Source organism: Xenopus tropicalis, chromosome 2, assembly GCF_000004195.4.
Source record: "Xenopus tropicalis strain Nigerian chromosome 2, UCB_Xtro_10.0, whole genome shotgun sequence".
Taxonomy (NCBI): domain Eukaryota; kingdom Metazoa; phylum Chordata; class Amphibia; order Anura; family Pipidae; genus Xenopus; species Xenopus tropicalis.
The window spans coordinates 13,085,134-13,105,122 of record NC_030678.2 but is presented as its reverse complement, the minus strand read 5'-3'; the positions used below and the strand labels follow the sequence as shown (position 1 = coordinate 13,105,122).

Genomic DNA, 19,989 nt, shown 5'->3' with positions numbered 1-19,989 from the left:
GAGAAAAAGTAAGCCCTGTTTGCAGGGCTGGATTTGTCTTCTGGGCGCCCCAAGGCCGCCCCTGTTGGTCGCCCCTCCCCGCGCCAGCCGCGAGTGCGCATGCGCTCATTCAAACTCCCATACAGAGCAGTGGGGAGAGGTCCCGACTGCTCCGTATGGGAGCCAAATTTAAAAATTTTGTTGCGGCGGGGCGGCATGCCGTCCCTAAACTTCTGCCGCCCTAGGCCCGGGCCTTTGTGGCCTCTCCACAAATACGGGCCTGCCTGTTTGTCCACATTCTTCGAAAGTAAAGTACATGAGGAATGTAACAGCAGTTTATATTTAAAATGAAAGAAAGGCGCGGGTTTAGTGTTCAAGGCAAACAAATGCTATTGGTCAACATTTTCAAATTTTAAATATAAACACACAATAAACAAATTCCTGTTACACAATATGTATTTTTTTTATCTATAAAGCATTGCTTGTGCATGCTGGACTGTACAATAGAACAGCACATGAATTGAACAAACAAGTGTTGATACAATAATAAAAAATATAGTTGCTTTCAAGTATTAAAGAGACAAGAGGAAGGAGGTCCCTGTCCCAGCTTCCAACACAAAGGATTTCACATATTGTACAGTTCCAGGTGCACTGAGGCTGATGCGCCTAAAATCAAATCATGCAATCAACATGTGAGTATGTTTCACAAGCAGAGGAAGAGGTTTATATTGTGTAGCTCGGCAGGTTTCTTTGAAAATAAGTTTATTTCCTTGTTTTATGTAGATTAAGTGTCACTGTTAATATTGAGGGATGCAGCAGTATTTACAGTAACAGGAATGAGGGGACTACAGGTCCCAGAAGGCTGGGCTGTGGAGAAGAAGTGCTGCTAAAGAAGAAAAAAAAAGGAAGTGAATCTGAGGACCTGAGGGGTGGAGAGAAGCTGAGAGCTCTGCTAAAGGCCAGAGTGTGAAATCCAGCCAGTGCCATTTCTACTCACCAGCTCAATACTGACAACTTGGAAGGGAGACTTGTGGTCCCAAACAAGTTGCAAAGTTTCAGACTTGCCTGTCTCCCATCTCAGTAGTAAGTGTGCCGCAGTACTGAGATACAGGTACAGGGTCGGACTGGGGGGTGCAGGGCCCACCGGGTCTCCCGCCCCAGGGGCCCTGCAGGTGCCCCAGCCGCGTCCCCTAACCCCCCCCAGGGGCCCCCCTAACCCCCCCGCAGGGCCCCCGCCTGACGTCCTCCCCGAGCGCGTATAAATTGAACGCGTCGGGAAGGAACAGTCAGTAGGGGGAGCGCCGGCAAACGTCGGACTGGGCCACTGGGGCCCACTAGGGCTGGGGCCCACCGGGATTTTTCCCGGTGTCCCGGCGGCCCAGTCTGACCCTGTACAGGCAACCCATATATATCTAACTTGTGCAGTAACACTGCGATAGACTGTACCATATAGTTCCCTCAGACAGACTCTACAGAAGGAACGCTGTGTCAATTGCTACATGAGACAAACACCGCACCAAGCTACTGGGGGATTATTATCACCATTATACTAGCAGGGAGAAACAGGCAGCTGGATGATGAAAGCAGCAAAGTTGTTTAACAGCACTTTACTGCAGCAACGCTTCTGGGGTGAGCAATGGTCAATCTATCACTGTGACACCTGTCATAAGAAGAGCAATTACCATAATGTAGATCTCTATACCTCTAAAAAGGCATTTTGCATGTGCAGTCATCCCCCTTAAGAAAGAGTAGCCAGATCCAGACAAACCGCATAACACCGCATAACGCGATGGCGTCACCAGGTTACACTGCGTTACGCACCAACGAGCTGGGGCAAAGCAGAACACAGACACAGGTACTAACTAGGGAGGAGGGCCAGGGGGCTAGGTAAATGCCCATGGGGGCCGTAGTTTGAGAACCCCTGTTTTAAAGAATCATTTTTGACCAACAGGTCACATCAATTGGTACCACATTTAAAACCTATAATCGGTGGATTAGGGGTTCTCGAGCCCAAATATGAATCCGCCGTAATGATATTCCAATTTTTCTTGACACTACTGCATATAGCCTTAGATGAACCATGATATACTGTACTGAAAATCATATCTGCCTTTTTTACAGGCGATCTCAGTATACCTTTAACCCTTGCTCGTGCTGTTGATAAAGCCCTTTCCAGCACCCGGTCAGGTTAACCCCTCTCTTTAAATCATGACCATGTTTAACTATCTGCATTTCAGTGAATTCATAATCAGTATTATTCCTTAATACTCTGCAGAACTGTAATGACTTTGGTAATGATTCCTTAGTAGCACATGGATGACAACTCTGATAATGCAATAAAGCATTTTTGTTGGTAGGTTTCCTATACAGTGCGTACCCCAGTTTACAACCAGACCTGAAGATTTTAACGTCCAGAAATTGAACAAAATTGACATGTGGCATGAGAACTGACTGCCCTAACAAATTTCTGATATGAAGGACATGAAATGGTCTCTGCTTACTAAAAATGAAATTAAAATATCCAAGTTCTTTCAGTTAATTAAAATGAGGGGTCTGCCAACTCTGTGGGATATGTCAAAAGTTATATCAGAAATGTCTGCTGATGGGCCCCATGTCCTGGTAGGCCCTGGGCAAATGCCCCTTTTGGCCATTTATTAAAAGAACTCTGACGGTGGTGACTGATTACAGCAGCGGTACTGACTCCCCAGCCAGAATGAACCCAGCCCCTGTCTCCTCATTTACTGTGTCCTATACCGTGGTGTAATAACGGATGTATCTGGAACTGAGAAAAATGCATTTATATTAAAAAAATGTCTGTGTGTAAGAACCCTAATAATGAGATGTGTTATTATTTGTAGTATTTATGATCATTTGTCTCTATCAGATCCTCTTGTATGCATTTGTCAAGGTGCTTCTCAAACCTGACTGGTTGCTAGGGTAACTGTCAACCTAGCAACCATATAGCATGCACAAAGATAATAAGTGTAATTTACAACCATAAGCACAGTTTCAGGGCTGAACATTTTTTACACAGGCTGCATGTATAAACCACATTCATGCTACTTGCATTTCTGTATAGTTGTGCTCAGTGTCGCAGCCTCCTGTTTTGAATTGAGTGCAGCTTGTCCTTTGGACACAGAGGGACCCTAGTGCCAAAACAATCAGGCCCATGTCACACTCATGCTGAATGCCGGAAATGTCACCAACTGAACTTAGAAATCGTTTAGCACAATGGCTTCCAATTCATGTCACAGTGCAATCCAAGGGTAATTATGGAATTTCCTGAAAATTTAGGGAAAATTCTGCATTGTGAGTAAAAACATGGCCGTTGCCCACTGCACTTGACCCCTTATATTGAGAGATTGAAATATTTTAACACTAATAAATGGCAACTGAGATTTGTTTTTAATCCCATTGCCTGTATCATAGTTCATATTATTCCATGGTGAAATTCTACTTCAGTAAATGAATGTTTAAATTAATGTTTGACTACATCTGTAATACCTCTTGTTATGTGTTTTTACTTGTGTTTTAGCTAGATATGGGTACAGAAGACACACTGAATCAAGGCCAAAGAGCTGTTTCTCAATTACAGTTTATTTATAATCATATGGTGGCAGCAAGTCTGAATTCAATTATATTTGTTTATTTTTATTAGGGCTAATACGAAATCCTATGGGGGTATTACAATATTAGGCACCCCCTAGTGAATCCAAGTGCCGGTGCTCCTCTTAGGATCTTAAAAATACTCAGTGTGGAAATTAACTAAAAGAACATTTACCTCTGTCAGACAGCCTGGGGGGGGGGGGGTCATGTGATACTACCAGTAAGTGGGAAGGCGGGAAATTGTTCTGTCAGACAGTTAAACAATGGGTGGGAGCATAGAAAATAGTGGCAATACACTGCCCTTAAGGGAAGGGCAATGTGGCTCCACCTGGAAGGGAGGGGAGGGCTGAGTTAGCTCAGTTTTTGTGAAAATTTTAGGTACCTGAACATTATTAGCAAGGATGACTGCGATGGAGACAGATGGGATTCGTCTGAGTGTGGTGAGTGGAAGGGATTATGGGAGCCTACAATGGGGGAAAGGAGAAGCGTCAAATTAAAGTGTTGAGGGGGGCAGGCCCAGACTGGCAATCTAAACTATTGTGTTGTAATCACATCAGTAGCTCATTAATATTAACAATCTCTGATTTATATAAAGCTTCAAAAATATATCTTTTGGTCCAGATTTGTGTTTGTGGAGAGTTTTCATTCATTGCATGTTACACAGTGGTGTTATTGTTTAGCCTATGGCAGCGGGTACATCATTGCACATTAGGAGGGAAAGTCACGCCATGTTAGAAATGCATTCGGGGCTCTGCAGTCAGTAGTTGTGGTGGGACATGTTGGTGCTGCTGCAAGTTCAGCTGTCAGTAAGGAACTGTCGGTAAGGAACTGTAGGTAAGGAACTGTCGGTAAGGAACTGTCAGTAAGGAGCTGTCGGTAAGGAGCTGTCAGTAAGGATGCTGGGAGTTGTAGTACTACAGTTTGGGGTGCTGAAGAGTTCTTGTGCCTCACCTAGGGGGGTAAATGATACAGGACTAATACAGTGAATTAACTGACATTGTGCTCCTGTGTCAGTGGATTGAATGTTCCCTGCCCCCCAGTACTTTCCTTTAGGCTGATGCCACACGAGGCGTAGGGCTGAAATTTTCAGCAAGCAGAAAAACGCTTGGCGAAAATTCCGCCCTACGCCTGCTACTTGTGCCTGCACCCGAATGAATGGAATACGCTCGGGTGCAGGCACATGTAGCCGATATACGCATGAAAACACGAGACTTTGCATTCTCTCGCGTTTTCATGCGTATATCGGCTACATGTGCCTGCACCCGAGCGTATTCCATTCATTCGGGTGCAGGCACAAGTAGCAGGTGTAGGGCTGAATTTTCGCCAAGCGTTTTTCCGCTTGCCGAAAATTTCAGCCCTACACCTCGTGTGGCATCAGCCTTAAGTTTCGTTTCAGTGTTTGAGCGAGTGACTGTTAGTGCTGACAGACAGGAGAGGAGGGGCCGGCTCATTAATTGGCACTTCACTTGCTACCCACATATGGAAGTGGGGTACACATTGGACATTAGGAGGGAAAGTCACGCCATGTTAGAAATGCTTTCGGGGGGCTCTGCAGTCAGTAGTTGGGGTGGGACATGTTGGTGCTGATACAAGTGCAGCTGTCAGTAAGGACCTGTAGGTAAGGAACTGTCAGTAAGGACCTGTAGGTAAGGAACTGTCAGTAAGGAACTGTCAGTAAGGACCTGTAGGTAAGGAACTGTCAGTAAGGAACTGTCAGTAAGGAACTGTCAGTAAGGAACTGTAGGTAAGGAACTGTCGGTAAGGAACTGTCGGTAAGGAACTGTCAGTAAGGACCTGTCGGTAAGGAACTGTCAGTAAGGAACTGTCAGTAAGGAACTGTCAGTAAGGAACTGTCAGTAAGGACCTGTAGGTAAGGAACTGTCAGTAAGGAACTGTCAGTAAGGAACTGTCAGTAAGGAACTGTAGGTAAGGATGCTGGGAGTTGCAGTCCCACAGTTTTGAGTGCTGAAAGGTGCTTGTGCCTGATCTAGGGGTTAAATGATACAGATCTGATACACTGACATTGTGCACCTGTGTGAGTGGATAGACTGTCCCCTGCCCCCCAGTACTGTACAGCCCCTGCTCTCTTCCTTTCAGTTTTGTTTCAGTGTTTGAGCGAGTGACTGACCGTTAGTGCTGACAGACAGGAGAGGTTCATTAATTGGCACCTAATTGGCATTGGTATTTATTTACCTTAAGGCACTGCTCAGACCAGCTGGTACTTGAAGATTTTATGCTCAATATATTCACAGTCCCATGTTGGTTTTCAGCTCTTCCTTTATATTTATTTTAACTGTATTTTGTCCAAAATATTTTATAGCTTTTTAAAATATTTTTAATATTAAAATCTACAAACAGTCTGATTGTGAAAGTGCAGTTCTGTGCAATGTTCATGTTGCTTGGACCCGTTTATTCTTTTTTTCAGTGTGTGATATTATATATATATATATCTCAAAAATAAGCCAGCACCAAGGGTACAGCAACGTATAATATATTATATAATATTAATATTCTTATGGATTAATATTGGTGTGGCTCCCATCTGTATTTCACTGTGCATCCTATTGAAGACAATGGGAGCTGCAGCAGACAGTGATGGGCACTTTTCCCCAAACTGAAATATATGGGAAGGGCTGTGTTTGAAGTTGGCCTAAAGTTATCAGATATCACCCATGAATTCCATAATCATTTGGTACTGAGCCACATGCTGGAAATTGCCCTAAAGCCTTCAGCAGACAGGCAGAACCACTTTGCAAACAAGTCTTTGCATTTGACCAATCACAGCCAATTGCTGGTTGGTTGCTATGGGTTACTAGATCAGTGTCAGACTTATTATGTTTTGGTTGACACAATAGCCTATCCTATTTTTGTCAAAAACGTATGTGATTTTTACTGAATACCAAATTACCCAGTGCTAATTACCCTGTATCTGACTGAATTGTACTTAACTTGCTGAACTGTTTCTTTCAGATAAAGCCCAGGTTCCTGCATTCCAACTCCACCAGCCATACGTGGCCATTCAGTGCTGTCGCTGAACTTATAGGTAAGTGCAACATCCTTCTTGCAGTAACACAGGCTGTATGTTACTTACTATTAATGTGTATGCACATTTTAGTATTTTAATACTATAATCCTTAATCTAGCATCATCATATTCTGCAGGGCTTTATAGCGATTATAGATCATTCCCATCAGTCCCTTCCCCAGTGGAGCTTACAGTCTAATGTCCCTATCCCATTCCCATCAGTCCCTGCCCCAGTGGAGCTTACAGTCTAATGTCCCTATCCCATTCCCATCAGTCCCTTCCCCAGTGGAGCTTACAGTCTAATGTCCCTATCCCATTCCCATCAGTCCCTGCCCCAGTGGAGCTTACAGTCTAATGTCCCTATCCCATTCCCATCAGTCCCTGCCCCAGTGGAGCTTACAATCTAAGGTCCCTATCACATTCCCATCAGTCCCTGCCCCAGTGGAGCTTACAGTCTAATGTCCCTATCACATTCCCATCAGTCCCTGCCCCAGTGAGCTTACAATCTAAGGTCCCTATCACATTCCCATCAGTCCCTTCCCCAGTGGAGCTTACAGTCTAATGTCCCTATCACAGTCACACACACTATGGGCAATATTTTTTAGAACAAGTTAACCTGTCTGTATGTTTTTGGGGTATGGGAGGAAACCCAGACAGACATGGGGAAAACATGCACTCTCTTTGCAGTGCTCTGGCTGGAGTAAAACCTTAGACCCCAGTGCTACAAGGTATTAATGCTATATAGATGTTAATCCACTACAAGAGGTATAACAAATTTTGAATACTATCTTTTAAACTTTAAACATGCGATCCATTCTTGTTCTGTATCTTTTAAACTTATGTATAGTAGTAGTAGTCTACACAGCCCCATTTTTCCCTCTTATGATATCTTAGTACAGGTTTGGGACCCATTATCCAGAATGCTCGGGACCAAGGGTATTCCGGATAAGGGGTCTTTACATAATTTGGATCTCCATATCTAATGTCTACTAAAAAATCAATAAAACATTAATCAAACCCCATAGGAATGTTATGTGTCCAATAAGGATTAATTATATCTTAGTTGGGATCAATTACAAGGTACTGTTTTATTATTACAGAGAAAAGGGATACATTTAACTATTAAATAAACCCAATAGGGCTGTTCTGCCCCCAATAAGGGGTAATTATATCTTAGTTGGGATCAAGTACAGGTACTGTTTTATTATTACAGAGAAAAGGGAATCATTTAACCATGAAATAAACCCAATAGGGCTGTTCTGCCCCCAATAAGGGGTAATTATATCTTAGTTGGGATCAAGTACAGGTACTGTTTTATTATTACAGAGAAAAGGGAATCATTTAACCATTAAATAAACCCAATAGGGCTGTTCTGCCCCCAATAAGGGGTAATTATATCTTAGTTGGGATCAAGTACAGGTAATGTTTTATTATTACAGAGAAAAGGGAATCATTTAACCATTAAATAAACCCAATAGGGCTGTTCTGCCCCAATAAGGGGTAATTATATCTTAGTTGGGATCAAGTACAGGTAATGTTTTATTATTACAGAGAAAAGGGAATCATTTAACCATTAAATAAACCCAATAGGGCTGTTCTGCCCCAATAAGGGGTAATTATATCTTAGTTGGGATCAAGTACAGGTAATGTTTTATTATTACAGAGAAAAGGGAATCATTTAACCATTAAATAAACCCAATAGGGCTGTTCTGCCCCAATAAGGGGTAATTATATCTTAGTTGGGATCAAGTACAGGTAATGTTTTATTATTACAGAGAAAAGGGAATCATTTAACCATTAAATAAACCCAATAGGGCTGTTCTGCCCCAATAAGGGGTAATTATATCTTAGTTGGGATCAAGTACAGGTACTGTTTTATTATTACAGAGAAAAGGAAATCATTTTTAAAAATGTGAATTATTTGATTAAAACTGAGTCTATGGGAGATGGCCTTTCTGTAATTCGGAACTTTTTGGATAATGGGTTTCTGGATAAGGGGTCCGATACTTATTGTGGTCTCGTCGATCGGGCGGGTCTGCGTTTAGGGCTGAATCATCAAGTGGAGGTATAATCCCTATTGTTTGTATCTCCACCTCTGATGATTCAGCTCTGAACGTCAGTGGAGGGAACGAACAATCTTTTCTGCAACCATTGCAGGAAAGATCGTAATTGGTATGCCCACCTTAAAGAAAAGTGATGTAAATGGACAAATCACGAGTCCATAAATGAAACATCTTTTAACGTATTAATGCCTTTTGCATAACAAGTTTTCAGTACCCAGTAGCTTATATTGTGATTAGGTTACACTGTGTAATGACAAGGCTTTTAGTTTAAGATTACATTTTTTTTCTCCTTTTCTGCACTTTCTTCAGATAATGCCTTCGATGTTAGAGCCCAGCAAATATGGATTGACAAAACTGTCATCAAAAGCCAACTATGCCTCACATTTACAGATAATGGAAGTGGCATGAATATGGATGAGTTGTATAATATGCTCAGGTAGGTAGTTATCATTAAAAGGCAGAGTCTTGAGCAGCATGCCTGGTTACTATGGTCAGTGACCTCTATAGCAACCATTTCGCAACCAACCCTAAAGCAACCAATTTTCATATGTTCCTAGATACCAGATACTCTGGCTTCAGTGGAGTAGCCCAGACATGGACAATAGACTACTGCAGGGCCAAAAGAGAGAGAGTCATACATATACTGATATACATCTGTATCTATGAGTAATTCTGTATATGGCAGTAGGTGCAGATTCTATAATATAACCTGATTAAATGTATGTGCCCTCGCCTGCTGGCAGCTATATTTTCTTTTCTGTTACATTGGGTGCCTGCCAAGCTTTGCCGTTTCCCAGAGAAAGGTAAAAAAAAAAAGTTTGAGGGACGTGGGAGACAAGAAAAAGGAACAGAAGAAAGAATCATTTACAGTATCCATATATAATGCATGAGTTATGATTATAAACTTGGGAGATGGGATGCATTTTTCAATTGTCTTTGCAATCCTTTCGCTTCAGCTTTGGTTTCAGCGATAAAGTTGCACTGGACGGCCATGTTCCCATCGGACTTTACGGAAATGGGTTTAAGTCAGGATCCATGCGGCTGGGGAAAGATGCCATTGTGTTCACCAAAAATGAGTCTGGCATGCACGTGGGCATGTTATCCCAAACCTACTTGGAGAAAATCAATGCGAAGCTCGTCCTGGTTCCGATCATTTCGTTCAATGAGCAAAATATCCTTAAATGTAAAGACTGACCATTTGGATTTTTGATCTCTGTGGTCAGTTTAAACTGTTAAAGGGCTACTAGAAGTCAGTATAGCATCATTTTCTAACATACATACATACATACATACATACAAGGAAAGTAGAGCTCAGTAAATGTTTTCCTTTTGTGACTATGAAGATTTTCATTCATCCAGGTCATGGTATATCTAGTATAAATAAATCTAAAGCAACTGGACTTGTTTGGTAATCATTGAAGACGTTTCACTACTCATCCGAGCAGCTTCTTCAGTTCAACTGACTGGTATGGGAAGTCCTCAGCATATGTACTCTTCCACTAATCCAATCACAATGGCACTTTGTAACTTCTTCTAACATCTGTACCCCAGCAGTTTCAGAAAGCTTCTCACATCCATTCATGCAACTCTAACACATAACACCTGTTTTGAAGAGTTGCATGATACTTTGGTACCCCTTTCAAAGTAACTCCACAGCATTTACACCTCTGAGTTTCAGATGTCACCTCTCTGAAGAGTTACTAAGTGCACACAGGGCATTTAGCCCTTCATTGCAGGAACCTCTCCCTGTACAGAGAGATCATAACATTATGTTATATGTAATTTCACCTAATTTATCTGCATAGATATTGTAGGGAACAATAGAGTTAAAAGTCCTTATGGATGGAAATTCCATATAGTTTGCCAGTCCCCAATAGTGACCACTTTGATACAGTGAGACATCAATTTTATTTCTGCTGATTTTAAGTTTTTCCTCATTTTACAGTTTTTTGTGGTCCCACCAATATATAATGTATTTCCTCGATTTTAAATATTCCCAGATTTTACATCATTTTTTTCTGGTGCCCTGAAAAATATAAAATGCAGGTTCTACTGTATAGTTATTGGAAAGGGGTAGGGGTGTTTCTTCCTCTTTGGCCTCCATCTACTGACCCAGGTAGATATGTGCTGGGAAGCCTGGTGTCAAAAAGGCCCAATAAGAGTTCTGCCCTGTAAAGGGGCCCCAGTACTGAGCAAGGAACGGGTCGAGGGGAGGGGGCCATGACAGGGTGAGGAAAAGCCCGGGAAAAGGTTTACTGGTGTAGGGGAGGGAGAAAGGCAGGAGTAACCTGATTGGCCAGGGGAGCGGGGGATAGCTGTGAATGGGGGATGGTCTGAGGGGGAAGGCGTCAGTTTACCTCAGAAGCTCCCGCCCTCCCGCCCTGATTAGAAGGGGAGCCGTGAGGAGGGTTGATGGGAGAGCTAGTCGCAGCTAGGATAGGCAGAAGGTTGGGCCTGAGGCTAGGGAGTTTGGGCCATTGGCCAATGGCCAACGGGGGGTGTGGTGGCCAGATTAAAGGGGATGGCTAACCTCAGGGACCCGAATGTGGCTGGGGGCAGGGATAGCTCCCACTAAATGGCAGCCTTCAGTGGCTTAGTGTTATTGTGTTAAGTTATTTGACGATGTTAACATGTTACGGTGTTTTATATTATTATAAATAAAGTCATGGTTTTTCATGGTTGTTAATAAAATGGCTGCGGCCTTTTCACCCAAACAGAGTGTGGAATTTCTAATTGTGGGATGGTTGGGGGTGGTATAGAGAGGGCACAACATTGACACTGCCACTGTCAAGAAAATCCTTCTAGATAAAGTTGGGAAACAGGGACCCTGTTAGGAAGACCAGCCTTATGCTTCACCTAAGGACTGATAGCTGTAGGTAGCTCTCCCTTAGGCATAACTGGCATAAAGTGAAGGGACCACACTAAAGGGATTCAGGCTTGGGATTATAGTCATCATGCTGTGTAAAAAGTGGAGTGAAGCATTACCAGTGATGTTGCCCAGGGCAAACAAATCAGCAATTAGATTTCAACAGTAATGGGAGCCCATTATGGCCCAAATTTTACCATCCTAAGTGGGTGAAGGGTTTATAAAACACAAAATGAAACTACCAAGAAATATTAAAAACTATTGACTAGAGCATTTGCACCTATGGTTTTTGTTAAATAAATATAAATACTCATGTTTATGTTTGTATAAGGACTTGGTTTGTTCTTGTTCCACTGCCATCAGATTTCCATTGCACTGTTGTTTCATTAGAGTCCTTAACTGATGTCTAACGGCAGCTTGTACAGAAACCTGGCTGTGATGCAAATGTAAAGGCAATAACCACTTACTCTCTGATGAACAGTGAGACAGAGCTCTTAGCTGAACTGGAAGCCATTCCCGGCCGGAAGGGAACGAGGATCATTATCTGGAACCTGAAAAGGTAGATATTGTTACTGTGTGCCATCTTGTGCTAAAGGCAGAATGACTCAGCTTGGCACCGACACCCACACTAATATTTTGTGCAGGATTTCTGCAGTGCCCCTAATAAAAGGTGTATATGGGGCACTGCAGAAATCCCTGCACAAAATGTTAGTGTGGGTGTCGGTGCCAAGCTGCAATGTGATTCTTTTTTTTGTGGCTGTACTCCTTTGAACCTGAACTTAAGCAGAATCACCCCTGAATCCAGAATATCACAGTCCCTAAGGGCTTTAAACCTCATTCTTGTATGTATGTATGTATGTATGTATGTATGTATGTATGTATGTATGTATGTATGTATAACTTTATTTATAAAGTGCCACAAGGACACGCAGTGCTGTACAATCTTACAATATACACAATTACACACAGGGAGGACAAGTGATATAATAAATAAATACAATAAATATATATATAAATGCACAGGGAATAAGTGCCATGTGGTATGAGACACAGTAGGAAGGAGGTCCCTGCCCCATAGAGCTTACAATCTAAGTGGTTGGGTAACATACAGGCACAAATTGGAAGGTAAGAGGCACCAGGTATGGGCATTTGCCCTTAAGCGCAGGACTGGGCAAAATAATGTTTTAGTGCCCCAAAAGGTAACAGCTGAGTTTTATCTTACAGAGAGTGGGTGAGTGTTCCCTACGGAGGGATTCAGGGATAGAGTTCCAGAGGTAAGGAGCAGCGAGATAGAAAGGGTTAAGACGAGAGAGCGCAGTGGGTGTGGATGGTGTAAAAAGACGGAGGCTCTGAGAGGAGCGGAGGAGACGACCAGGAACGTGCAGAGACCAGTGAAGAAATGTAGTGAGGAGCAGAGGAGGGAAGGGCTTTGAATGTCAGCAGAAGGATTCTGTAAGCTCCTTTGTTTTACAGGCAGCCATGCTAGAGAGCTTAAGTGAGGCTGAACAGGTTCCCTCTTAGGAGAGAGCAGGAGGATCCTGGCAGCAGAGTTTAAAATTGATTGCAGGGGAGAGAGGTGGGAGTCTGGGAGGCCGGTTAGTAGGAGATTGCAGTAATCTAAGCGGGAAAGGATAAGGGCATGTGTTTTAGCTGTTACTTGTGAAAGAAAGGGTGGTTTATACACGTGCAGATATGTGATGATAGGTAGCAGCAGGGAGGCCACAAAGGCCCAGGCCTAGGGCAGCACAAGTTTAGGGGGGCATGCTGCCCAAGCTGCTCTGTAAGTTTGTTTACATATGGAGCAATGAGGACCTCTCCCCACTGCTCCGTATGTAAGTTTAAATGAACGCATGAGTGCGCATGCACGCACACGAGGGGGGCACGAATGGGGGCAGCCACAGGGAGCCCCAGAGACAAATCTGGCGCTGGGTAGCAGATGAGGGCACAAGCATAGGCGGATTTTCAATAAGGCTAGAGGCTAAGCCTCCCCAAACCTGCTTGGCACCTTAAAAAAAACAAAAAAAACCTCACTCTGTTTCTGCACTGTCCTGCAAATCTCCTGTTCCTGCAAGCCGATTCTGCTGTAATCAGCTGTGCTCTGACATACCTCCCAACATTTTGAAAACGGAAAGAGGGCCAAAAATAAATGGTGAGCACAACACGGCAAATTTTTTGACCACACCCATTTTTTTGCAACCACACCCCCTAAATACCACTCCCATTTGACTAAATTTGGCAGGTTATTTAAAGTTTACTCAACGAAATAAACAGATCCGGAGCGCATAGAATGGGGGAAAAAAGAAAAACAATAATAGTGTAGTAACGTTTAAATATTGTGACAGTATTAAACCCCGTTTAAAGTTCCCAGTGTTCAATAAATTAATATTAACACCAAGTGTGGTACTGCTAACTGCTCACCAGATGGCAGTGTTGTTGAAGTAAAATAAACGTCATGTGTTCATTGCAGACTTGTAGCTGTTTGAACGGATATTGTATCCCTGGGATGTGTCTCAATTGTATCGATGTATCCTCCACGTCTGATTATCCTTATGTGCACTGTGGCTATATCCTCATTGAGGCATACAAAAAGGAAAAAACCGCCACTAGTGCAATATGATTTATTATAAAACAATATATAAAGAATAAAACTTACAGTATGTAGTCAGATATAGGAACTCAAAAGCTTTTCGGGCTATTGAGTTCCTATATCTGACTACATACTGTAAGTTTTATTCTTTATATATTGTTTTATAATAAATCATATTGCACTAGTGGCGGTTTTTTCCTTTTTGTATGCCTCAATGAGGATATAGCCACAGTGCACATAAGGATAATCAGACGTGGAGGATACATCAATACAATTGAGACACATCCCAGGGATACAATATCCGTTCAAACAGCTACAAGTCTGCAATGAACACATGACGTTTATTTTACTTCAACAACACTGCCATCTGGTGAGCAGTTAGCAGTACCACACTTGGTGTTAATATTAATTTATTGAACACTGGGAACTTTAAACGGGGTTTAATACTGTCACAATATTTAAACGTTACTACACTATTATTGTTTTTCTTTTTTCCCCCATTCTATGCGCTCCGGATCTGTTTATTTCGTTGAGTTTACTTCGGAACCCAGTCAAAGGGGTTGTTTTAAGACGGAGCTGCAGTAAAGAAAACTTTTACACATCTAATTTTGTTACACGATTCAAGTAAAGACTGGACACTTTATCATTTGCTAGCGCTGAGGACTTTTTTGGTATTGTTTTTTACCTCACTACATATTTAAAGTTTGAACACATTTCTGGGGGCTTTGGGGTCTTGTTTTATGTAAAGTTTTGTTAAAAAAGGTGAAATTGCCCTTTAAGCTGCAAGTCTCAGTTCCCCCAAGAGATCTGTTTAGCTTATTAGTTACAATTGTATCTCAGTGCAGGGGGTGTGTATTCTTGGCTCTGCCAAAAGCTACTTATTTAATTAAATGTGAGAAACAATGTATCTAAGTACAGGTGACACTCGTTAAGATTTCTGGGCTCCCTGACGAAAGCTACTTTTAAACTTCTTGACAAACAGTAAAATTGACAAGGCAGAGATGCAGACAGGGCTTGGGAGATATTAAACTGAAGGCAGTGCAGAAATGAAGACTGAAAAAAAGAAGCTGTAACTTTACCTAAGAACCTCACCAATTCTCTTTGCTGCAGATTTCATCCCACTCCCGCAGGCACTATACTGTATCCTCCTCCCACTCCCGCAGGCACTATACTGTATCCTCCTCCCACTCCCGCAGGCACTATACTGTATCCTCCTCCCACTCCCGCAGGCACTATACTGTATCCTCCTCCCACTCCCGCAGGCACTATACTGTATCCTCCTCCCACTCCCGCAGGCACTATACTGTATCCTCCTCCCACTCCCGCAGGCACTATACTGTATCCTCCTCCCACTCCCGCAGGCACTATACTGTATCCTCCTCCCACTCCCGCAGGCACTATACTGTATCCTCCTCCCACTCCCGCAGGCACTATACTGTATCCTCCTCCCACTCCCGCAAGCACTATACTGTATCCTCCTCCCACTCCCGCGGGTACTATACTGTATCCTCCTCCCACCCCCACAGGTACTATACTGTATCCTCCTCCATTGTGCCTGCGTATAGTACCTGCGTATAGTGCCTGCGTATAGTGCCTGCGTATAGTGCCTGTGGGGGAGGGATGAAATCTGCAGCAAAAATTGGTTGGTAAAGTTTACAGTCTGCAGATTCTTCTTTTCAGTCTTCATTTCTGCCCTGCCTTCAGTTTGTAATATCTCCTGAGCCCTGTCTGCATCTGTGACTTGATTGGTCAATTTTACTGTCTGTCAAGAAAGCTGTGCTCTGGAGAATCCACAAGAAGAAAGATCCAATCAGAGCACAGCAGAACCGGCTTCCAGGAACAGGAGAAGATTTCCAGGACAGTGCAGAAATGGAGTGAGGTGTTTTTTTTTTTTTGGTTTTTTTTTAATGTGCCAAGCAGGTTTAGGGAGGCTTAACCTCCCCTAGCCTTATTGAAAATCCGCCTATGCTCTTCTCTCAGCCTGCAAAAAAGCTCAGGCTGAGAGCAGCAGAGCATACGCTCCTTGTACCCTCAGCCTTAGTGACTAAAAGCCTGCTTAGAAGTTTTATTGACTGGTTTAAAGTAGAAGTTGTATTTGATTCTGCGGTGCCGAGGGCTGGAATTTCTCTCACATACATGGTGGAGGGCCGCTAATGGAAGCCAGTTTTGACCATTCCCCTTTTTAACCACACCCACTTCAAACCACACCCATTTTATCACAATGGTTACCAAATGCTTGGTCCCCACTGCGGGGATATCAACCATCATTGAAATGTGAAAAAATTATATTATGTCATATTAAGACATATGCCTTAATTCCATATGCCTCCTCCACCTCCCCTGTGGATAGCACAACAACCCCCAGCACATAATTACACACCTTAGGGACCATTTAATGGCTATTTCCAACTTCTAATAAACTCCCAGAACAAACCCCTACCAGGTTCACCTCCCACAGGCAGCAAAGGGCAGGCAGAGTATGGCACAAACAGGCAGCACTCTGCCTGCCCTATGCTGCCTGTGTGTGCCATACTCTGCCTGACCTATGCTGCCTGTGCGTGCCATACTCTGCCTGCCCTATGCTGCCTGTGCGTGCCATACTCTGCCTGCCCTATGCTGCCTGCGTGTGCCATACTCTGCCTGCCCTATGCTGCCTGTGTGCCATACTCTGCCTGCCCTATGCTGTCTGTGTGTGCCATGCTCTACCTACCCTGCCTGCGTGTACTATACTCTACCTGCCCTATGCTGCCTGTGTGTGCCATACTCTACCTGCCCTATGCTGCCTATGTGTGCCATACTCTGCCTGCCCTATGCTGCCTGTGTGTGCCATACTCTGCCTGCCCGTGCCATACTCTGCCTGCCCTATGCTGCCTGTGTGTGCCATACTCTGCCTGCCCGTGCCATACTCTGCCTGCCCTATGCTGCCTGTGTGTGCCATACTGCCTGCCCTATGCTGCCTGTGTGTGCCATACTGCCTGCCCTATGCTGCCTGTGTGTGCCATACTCTGCCTGCCCTATGCTGCCTGTGTGTGCCATACTCTGCCTGCCCTATGCTGCCATACTGCCTGCCCTATGCTGCCTGTGTGTGCCATACTCTGCCCTATGCTGCCTGTGTGTGCGCCATACTCTGCCTGCCCATGCCATACTCTGCCTGCCCTATGCTGCCTGTGTGTGCCATACTGCCTGCCCTATGCTGCCTGTGTGTGCCATACTCTGCCTGCCCTATGCTGTCTGTGTGTGCCATATTCTGCCTGCCCTACCCTGACTGTGTGTGCCATACCCTCCCTGCCCTATGCTGCCTGGGTGCCATACTCTGCCTGTCCTATGCTGCCTCTGTATGCCATACACACAGGCAGCATAGTTCAGGCAGTACATACAATGTCTGAGGTGTGAACAGGGGAACAATGTGGGTGATTACAGCCTGAGCCTGAGGTGTGAACACTGCAGGGGGTGAACAATGCAGGAATTAAAAGGTGTGAACAACAGAGTGGATTACATTTTTAAACAATACAGGTGGATTACAGCCTGAATCTGAGGTGAGAACCATGCAGGGGGGGCAGTTAATCTCAGTACTGAAACCATTTAAATCTTACTCAAAGGTAAGCCATCAAAGCAGCCAGACAGGTGGGGGGGGCCACACAGAGGGGGGTAGCGGGCCGCCAGTTGGACAGCACTGCTGTAGGGTAAAAAACAGCATTAGGTCCTGTAATGTCTTTTCTAACACCTCACATTTATTTCTTTTTCATCTTAGGGACGACCGTGGGTACCCAGATTTTAATTTTGAACATGATAAAAATGACATCCGTATTCCTGAAAAGAACAGTGATCAGAAGAGGGGCAATAAAAAGCAGGAAACTGTGGACTATGTTGCCCCTGACAATGAATATTCTTTGAGAGTACGTATGATTCACACTCTCTTTGTTGAACCTTAGTATGGATTTAAACTGTAAATGCAAGAATAAAAGGGCCAGAGAGGTGAATTCTTGATTTTAATTAGGGCCATATTAGCAGGCCCCGATTTGTGGAAAGGCCACAAAGGCCCGGGCCTAGGGCGGCACAAGTTTAGGGGCGGCATGCCGCCCCGCCGCAACGGAATTTTTAAATTTGGCTCCCATACGGAGCAGTCGGGACCTCTCCCCACTGCTCCGTATGGGAGTTTAAATGTGCGATTGCGCATGCGCATTGATCGCGCATGCGCACTCGTGGGGGGGCGGGGGCGGCCTCGGGGCGCCGCAAAGTTAAATCCGGCCCTGCATATTAGGACATGTTACTACCCTTAGTATAACCCTCTCATGTACTGGCAGATCAGCGCATGTCCATTCTGCAAAGCAGGGCCGTACTTACCATCTAGGCACTCAAGGGCCTGAGTCTAGGGAGGCAGCTTTAGGATGGCGGCCCTCTGGTGCCTACATTTTCCTAAAAAAAACAAAAGTTCCCCCGCCACCACCGGATGCTTTCTGACTTAATCTGGTGGTGTCATTTCGTACTGTGCATGCACTGATGGGGGAGCATCCGGTCCGGCATTGCTGCAAAGCACAAGGTTTTTGTGCATAATGAAACTAAACTTTACAAGCTCTGAGCCAAAACTCCTTTGCAGATGATAGTACCGCTGCCACTTCAGCTTCCAAAAGCTGCTGAGATCCTCAGTTGCAACAAGGCAACTGAAACTACTCGTCTACAGAGTTGTAACTAAACCTATAATGCTGCACAGTGCTGAAACAAGGACGACACAATGGAACATGTTTAACACCTGGAGGTATAAAATCCTGTGAAAGGTATTCATAGTTTTTCACAATAATAACAAAAGTAGTATATGGACAAATGCATAGCTGGAGGTACTCTACAAGAGGACACCAACGACACCCCAGAAAGAGGTAGGCTGGTTGATGGCTAAAAAGTTAATTGCAGATTGTCTCAGAATAGCACTCGCTTCATCATATTAAAAACTAATTTAATGGTGAACAACCACTTTAATGATCCAGCATTGGTTGTTGGAGGCGGCAGGATGAAATAGCTCCTTAATTGGGCTATTTCCTGTAGCGGGATTGTAGGCGGTGCCAGCAAGGGAGAACAGACAGGGAGAAAAGTCATTGGCTCTGACTGTAGCGCCAAAAGCATGAGGTCTTAAGTGGCTCAACAAGGAGGAGCTTGGCTAGTAAACAGCAGGTCCCTGGTTTTAGACCAGGGTTTTTGTTCACATAGAAAGTATCCAGCTTCATATAAATATACAGCATTTCCTACATTTCAAATCAACTGTTTCGCTTTATGTTTGCCTTTCAGTTAATGCCGAGCTGTTTGGCTGGAGAGAGAACTAATGGAGTGTGTTTCCTTTCACAGGCTTATTGTAGCATTCTGTATCTGAAACCAAGGATACAGATTATTTTGAGAAAACAAAAGGTTAAAACACAGCTGGTCGCTAAAAACCTTGCGTACATAGAAAAAGATGTCTACAAGCCCCAGTTTTTGGCAGTATCCTTTTCTTACAGTTATTATTTTGTTTGGGGGTAGTTTAAGGGATAGTGACACTTCTCAGGCACCAGAATTGTATTCTTCATGAATATGTGCCTATATATCCTTTGTCTAATTTGTCGTTTTCTATGTAAAGTTGAAACAGGTCCCTTCTCCTTTACCTTTGTGTCAGACTCCAACACACTGTTATGGTCCAGTAGAATCACTTGAAAAAAAGTCAATGAGCACTGAACTAACTGGAAAATGGCCAATAAGCACTCCATTTAACTCCATACATGCCAATAAGGTCACTGAAAAAATCGCTCTCTCTGCTTCTTAAACACCTGTAAAAAATCTAAGATGGCTGTGTGTTCCACAGTGGAACTCAAAGCCATCAGGGAGCAAACAGAGACAGA

At 43.8% G+C, this 19,989-nt stretch overlaps 1 protein-coding gene across 4 annotated transcripts in view; it reads left to right on the top strand.

Annotated features, from left to right (window-relative positions):
* Window positions 1-3,929: 3,929 nt before the first annotated feature.
* The window catches only part of LOC100490513 (MORC family CW-type zinc finger protein 3), a 57,479-nt gene continuing 41,419 nt past the window's right edge, over window positions 3,930-19,989 (top strand). For all 4 annotated transcript variants that reach the window (XM_031896561.1, XM_031896560.1, XM_031896559.1 and 1 more), the window contains exons 1-7: window positions 3,930-4,025; window positions 6,556-6,628; window positions 8,982-9,108; window positions 9,629-9,844; window positions 11,951-12,097; window positions 17,877-18,021; window positions 19,463-19,594. In XM_031896561.1, coding sequence (XP_031752421.1) covers window positions 3,987-4,025; window positions 6,556-6,628; window positions 8,982-9,108; window positions 9,629-9,844; window positions 11,951-12,097; window positions 17,877-18,021; window positions 19,463-19,594 — 879 coding nt within the window. In that variant the 5' untranslated portion in view covers window positions 3,930-3,986. The remainder of the gene's footprint in view (window positions 4,026-6,555; window positions 6,629-8,981; window positions 9,109-9,628; window positions 9,845-11,950; window positions 12,098-17,876; window positions 18,022-19,462; window positions 19,595-19,989) is intronic.